General features: G+C 48.3%; 1 protein-coding gene across 1 annotated transcript in view; it reads left to right on the top strand.

The window, feature by feature from the left end:
* Nucleotides 1-5809: 5809 nt before the first annotated feature.
* The window catches only part of RPS6KA1 (ribosomal protein S6 kinase A1), a 37252-nt gene continuing 36305 nt past the window's right edge, over nt 5810-6756 (top strand). The window contains exons 1-2 of the mRNA XM_085305124.1: nt 5810-5905; nt 6403-6447. Of these exons, the coding sequence (XP_085161250.1) occupies nt 5810-5905; nt 6403-6447 (141 nt within the window). The remainder of the gene's footprint in view (nt 5906-6402; nt 6448-6756) is intronic.

Here is a 6756-nt window from a genome sequence, read left to right as displayed (position 1 = left end):
CCGGGCCGGGCCGGGCCGCCCCGCCGGGATCCGCGCTGAACAAAGGAGCGGCCGGGCCGGCCAGGCTTCCCCGCCCTGCTGCCGGCTCCCGGGGGTGCTGCGGGTGCCGCCGCCCCGTTTCCCTGGCGTGGGGGAGCGCTGCCGGCCAGGCACGGTGATGGGCTGGGGAAGGGGCGAGTTAGGCGGCGCCGTGCGGGCGGCTGCTCCCAGGCAAGGGGCTGGCGCGGTCTGTGCGTGCAACCTGCTCCATGGGAGCTGGGAGCGCCGGGGGCTTCGGGGCTCCGTCGCTGCCCTTTCAGGCTGTGCTTATTCCGAGACTGCGAGTGGCRTGCGCCTAAACCTCTTCCCAGGTGTAGAGGGGCGCAGTCCCTGCCGAAGGACYGGGGAATAAACACCTCACGTCTCGGGTCTTTCTCTTCAAGGCTCCCTTGCTATCGTTCTTCCTAGACCAGCTGCCCAGGCAGGCCTGCCTGTGTTTCAAACTCCCTGGTACTTCATCATGCTTCCCTGTTACTTTGGTAGATGCTTTKCTTTTTCTCTTCTAATTATGGCTTCAAACCCAGATGCACAGGACACTGCACCTCATCTGCCCACATCTGCAGGGTTGTGTCACAGCCGTGTCAGAACAAAGGCACAGCTTTCAGGAGTTTTCACCCATTGCAAAGCAGCTAGCTAAGGCAGTGTGCTCTGGCAGTCTTTAGTTAAGCATCTTCTACTCCAAATTAGAACTGGCATCCTTCCTGAACAATTGATATGGGTGTTGTGGATTTTGCCCAAAACCCTTTACTTGGACCCTAGCAGTCTCCCATCCTTTTGGCCATATTCTCCTTTGCTTCCTCTCGTGCCTAAAGATATGGTGACAGTTGAGTGGTCAGATTTGCTCATTCCTGATTAAAATTGCCTCTTAAATGATCTTTGCCTTCAGCAGAGGCAGCATTTCAACTCCCACTGCAATAACAGGTAGAGGTCTGCTAGCAAAAGTACGTGAGGTTGCCTAATTTTCATCAACCAGATATGGCAAGACTTCTCCTGGAGATTTCCCTGTGCCAGAGGTGCTGCACGTGGTTCTCAACATCTAGGTTGAAGGTGCAGACGCAGCCAGCAGCAGGCTCGGACATCTGCTCGGAAGCAGTGCTGGAGTCACGAGGATGTCTGTGCTCGAAGGTGGGAGAGGGGGGAGGTTGCTCAGCCTGCAACGACTGGATCATGATTCCTGAWACCGCACTGTGCCTTCAGAGCCCATCTGAGGTACTGGGGTAGGTTAGAGGTAGAAGACAGTTTCTCTTTTCCTAAATAGGAAGATATCCTGAAAAGCTAAATAATGAAACTAAACTCATAATGGGAGAAAAGTAATACCAGTGCCCAGGGCAACAAATGCTATTGGCAAGATCAGTTTACTACTTAATCCTACCTCTTTCAGGTGCCAGTCAGCTGGCTGTGTCAAAATCACGAGATCTCTTCTGACCGGAAATGGCTGGGGGGGAGGTCCTGTATACTTGTCAGCTGGAGTCAGCTGTGAAGATCATAGTAGTTAGCAAGGATTATTTTTCCCATTGCACTAGTAACCCATGTGTTAATTGTAAACTGAAACACGGGGCCTGACTCTCACTTCCTGAGTATTGCCTTCCCCCATTTCACCTTGGCTAGAGCTCTAGGTCACMTCCAAGATTGGGAGCGGTTTGTGTGGGATATTTCAGAAAATCACTTTCTTTAAGCCTTAGAAGGGCTGCGTCTCTGTGTTGAGCGGGATGTTAGCAGTTTATCTTGCCATTGTTTGAGCTGAGCGGGGACATGCTCTTGCTTCCAATAAGGAAATACAAGATGGATGTTCTTCGCCTCTAAACCTGGCTGCCGTTGCCTGTGCCAGCTGCTAGTGTGTTCCTCTAGCTCTAGCAGCATATCTGCAGGCTACACAGCGGGACGTGGGCTCAGTGGGATCTCTGCACCTTGTGAGGTAGAAGTTGCTGAGGAGAGGGGTCTGGGGAGAAGGTTTTAGCTTCTCCTGGGCAAGGTGGAGATTTTTCTGGAATGTCAGTTACGTAAATTGCCCTGGGATCTCTGCCATCAGGGGTTTAAACCGGCTTCCTYGTACCTTTGCTTTCTGAGTCACAGAGCAGAGGTGCTGTCACTGTGCTGGTGAAGGCATCGGGCCTATTGTCTGGAGGTTTGGGGTTTTTCCACTGCACTACAGGAACGCTAGCAGCCTGTTCTGGGGGTCTGGTCACAGCTGGCGCCTGCTGTCCCAGCCTGCCAGAGCTCAGTTTAGAGCTGCTCTGTGGAAAATGCATGGGAGTGGGTGGCAGCAGGAGTGAGGACTAATCCATTGCAGGAGAAAAGTGGATCCACCTCTGTCCTGGGGACTGAGCTAGTTTCATCATATTTTTTTCTCTGTTCTCTCCCCTGCTTCTATCATTTAGAATATTGCTTAYGTAGTTGAAAAATCTGGCTGGGGCAGAGTACAAGCAATAGAGTGGAGCTGAATGACTTCATCACCGTAGTGATGGAAACTGTCATCTAGGCTATGCTTTTCTTTAAACTCTTGTCTTGTTACATGAACATACAGCAACATAACTGACGTGGGATTACCATAAACCCAACCACTTCAAGCTAATTATTTCTGCTTGTATAYGTGCATCCTCTTATTGAGCAGAAGCTATTCTCACGTAACTATCTTTTCCAAGCATCTTAGCTGAACAGTGCRTAAAACAATGATCAGAAGATACAGGAGGAAACTATGTGACTTTAGTCTCTGATATGCCTTGTGCGCAGTGCAGCAGACTCCTTGGTCTGTTTTGGCTACATTGGTTCTGTTGGAGATCTTTATTTCCTTTTTCTAATCTCCAGTAGGTAAGAGCCGTAAATTCTACTTCAGAAAKAATAAAATGTCTTGTTCTTGTGTTGAACTAGCAGAAGCTCTGGGGTGATGGCTGTCTTCCCCTCCCTCYTCCTCGCTTGAATGTTTTACGATTCATTGAAGCTGGGAGAAAGAGTTCCTTTTGGTACCTTGTGTTATACACTGACTAGGCAAAGCCTAGAGGTCCAGAAATAGCAGTGGGCTGCCTGTCTAAGCAGAGCTGTCAATAATCCGGGGTGATTTGTGCTGATCGTGCTAACTATAGAGCACAGGCCTCGGTGGTGGTAGGAGTGGGCACAGTCTCTTGTGGTCCTGCCAGGGGCGAAACTCGCCCTGGTTTCAGACCAGAGTAGCAGCGGCCGGTTCTGTAAACTCTCTGTGCCATGGATTAGGTGGAATTAAAGAGGTTTAAAAAGCAAGATGTCCTAAGAGAAATATCTCCAAGTTCAGTCTAGGCTGGCAGTTATGTAACTAAATACATTTATATTCCAGTATACTTTCCTGTGTTCTATTAAGAAAACTCATTAGAGTAGCAAGTATACAGAAAGGCCTTCGCATTACCTCTTGGAGAGGTTTAGCTGTCACTCACCCTAGAGGTGCCCGAGCTGCCAGGCCGAAGCTCCATGTGCCATCAGATTAGCTCTCTAATCTCCATTTCCCATGGCCGCACTGCAGTACTAGCTAGAAAGCTGTGGAGACAGGCTGCTGGCCCCAGTGAGACACGTGCATCTCCTTTCTTGGTGGCTGCTCTGCCACCAGTCTGCATCAGCAGCTTGCTGCCATGGGCACCTGAGGGAAGGAGCTGTGCCGCCTAGTGAGATCCTTGTAGCAGGTATTGCTTGGTTACTGCCCACRGGGAGCCCTTCTGAGCTACTTTCAGGGTAGGACGTTCAGGCAACTCCTTTCCGACCACGAGAACAATGTTCTGTGAGTGTATCTGGCACAATCAGAGGCAAACACATACGCACTTRCTAACACGCTGTGCATGGTGTGCAGGAGGAGTACAGAAATAAAGCATTTTAAAGAGACAAACGTCAGACCAAGAAACCCACAAACTATTTCAGCTCTACTTACAACGTAGTGAATAGCCATTTTCTGTCTTGTGAGGTGATGAGTCTGCAGTTGTGAGTGTGTTTCCATCCTGGAGGTTTACAAATGGCTCTTGAATCCTGTCCTGTATCAGAGAATAAATACTCTGTTTTTCCCTCTGGAGTAGAAGGAAAGCATTTGGCTCTAAATACTACAGTTCTCTCTTTACAAATCTGTCCTACACCAGCTTGAGAAAGTGACTGTTGCAGCAGGAGTTGGTGAGATGAAATGAAGGAAAGCTGTTGAGGGCAAAAGRGCAAATCACTGCTGCCTCACTCCCTGTTCTGCTCTCAGACCTTGTTCTGCTGGTGTCTTTCATATGGAGGAAGTCTGGCAAGTCCAGGGTTAGCACCTGATGTCTCCTGGCTTAGCCCTGAAGCTGACGGGTTGAACAGACCCTGTGTTCATTTGCCATGTGCTGATCTTCCCAAGGGAAGGAAGGTGCTTGTCCCATACCCAACTTATTCCCTCTCCTGACACGTGCCGTGTAGATCCGTTCTCCAGACCGTGAGCCAGGCTCCACTTCCCTCTGTTTGACATGGAAATTCTCCTTCTTATGGGACATGAGCTGTTTTAGACATAAACAGCCCTCCCAGAGTTATGGTTTTGATTAGCAACGACTTATGAATTGTTGATCAGTGACAGCTGAACCAGTAAACATGAGCATGTTTCCAAGGCTGGCTATCTTGAGCACAGTATCTCTCCCCTCTTTGTGGAGGATATACATAAACACAAAATCTTACTTCACTTCTTAGATATTCTTTATGCTAATGGCAGCAACAGCTTTGTGTAAACATGAGGACTGTGTTCCTCTGGAAGAACTTGGCTTATGTAGTAGTGCTGTTACTTTTTTTCAGCCATTGGCTGAAAGTATATAGAAACTTAAAACTTACTACAGTTGGTACAGCGGGTGGTTTATGGAGCTCAGAATGGGTCCAGATAAATAAAAATGTTGCTGGCCTAGCATCAGTCTAAGAGGCAAATCTTCCTCTCCTCAGCTGATGCAGCAGTACTGTGCATTGTAGTAGAATTAAGCTGTTCTGTGATGTGCTGCAGGCAGCACGCCTTAGGATAAAATGGGAGGACAGAGGCCAAAATATGGAGATATATGGAAACATTGGGCTATTGTCCATGAATATGGAGCATCTGAAAACTAAGCTTTTACTTAAATGAGTCTTTTGGCTGCAAGCTGGTACCCAAGCAGTTTAAAAATGGCAGTGATGACCTCCTATGGAAAACAGAAGGACATAAACCTGTAAGCACCATTTGAATGCGGTAGAAACCTACTGAGGTATTAGCGTCAGGTTTTCCAGTGGCCCCAAAAGCTCTCTGATGAGTAATAAGTGCAAGTTTTCCCTTGCTTTGTGTTAAAGGAAAGTAAAATGAATCTAGGCTAAAGAGTGGAAGAGGGTAGCATACTCCTCCAGTATGCCAGATTGAAGTCTCCTTGTTTTTTCCAGGAAGGAGCTGGCTTTCTTTCTGTTAAACTCTTGAAATGTTGTAAAACCCAAACTGAACTAAGAGTCTGAAGCTGAAATATAACTGCATTGCATCTCTTCTCTTGGGCCATAAAAGCAAAAGACAAGTGAATAAGTCTGCTTTGATTTTTTTTCAAAGAACATGAGGACTTCCATGAATTTTTGCAGCCTGACACTGTAGTACGAATAGACATCAAAACAAAATCTTCTTGCCCTTGTTTCTCTCCCCAGTCTGCAGAAAAACTTTGGTACACGCTTATCATGCTCTGAGTATCTGTATCTAAGCAAATCCCACCCACCTTTGCTCCTGCGCCTGCTGGCTTCTCCAGGCACGGTGCTGTGCTGAACCTGATATGCCTTTGGTTCAGCTCTGAGTGTGACCAGCCCGATGCCATTCCAGGCAGTTCAGGTCAACTGTTGTGACTTTGTTAAAGAGCTCCAGCAACAAAAACTTGACTTGCAGGCCAAAGGTGGCCTGGAGGCTGTAAACTGCACTCACTGCCTTTACTTAATCTCCCCAGCTTGCTTCTTTAATGGCTCCACAGCAACAGCGGAGGGTGCAGCTGCAATGTGAGCATGGGAGGTGGGATAGTGCAACAGCATGACCATGTCTCTAGAGCAATTTCTGCAGGKTGTGCTGCTGAGAGTGGAACTCCTGCACACATCACCCCTGGGAATTCATGCTTGAGGAGCGAAAGGGTGAAACTCTAAGTGGCCCTAACTAATTGTTGGGGAGAGCATGGAGGCACACCTCAGACAAGAAACTTATTTATGCAAGGTCTTTTTCTTGGCAGAAAAAGTATTTTGCTATGTCCTCTAGACACGTGGGGAATTCTCAGCAATCTTGTACCATGGCTGAAAGTGGCGTCCTTCTCTATCCGTCCTGCATGAAAGGCTCTTGAACTAAACAATCCAAGGGGGTGTGAGAGGAGCGGTCCTCGTGCCTGGCATTYGCTAATGGAGGGTTCTCTTGCTTTGCAGAATGGGCAGGCTGCTCCCGAAGAAGGTGGGAATCCTCCATCCCAGGTAAAAATGCAGCTAGCTTTAAGTCTTTCACTCATCCCTCTGAGCTGCATGCAGTGTGTGAAGTGACTTTGTGAATGGATTGGGGAAGACTATTTTTAAATCCTTTAAGCTGCTGCTTTGTAATCTGGATGGTGCATGTGGGAGAGTGAGTGTGAGGGCCTGAAGTGGGGGAAGACGAACCCTCTCTTTTCCTGTCTCTTTGGCCATCCAAACACACCTGGAAAGTTTCCCAAAAGCAGCGTTCAAGGTTTATCTTGAACTCTGCAYGGGAAAAGCTACCTGAGTCCAGCACACTGGAGATGGACAGGT

Source organism: Rhea americana, unplaced genomic scaffold (assembly GCF_003343005.1).
Source record: "Rhea americana isolate MKP2758 unplaced genomic scaffold, rheAme1 scaffold_215, whole genome shotgun sequence".
NCBI lineage: Eukaryota > Metazoa > Chordata > Aves > Rheiformes > Rheidae > Rhea > Rhea americana.
The sequence above is the reverse complement of the archived record's forward strand: the minus strand, read 5'-3'. Positions and strand labels throughout refer to the sequence as shown.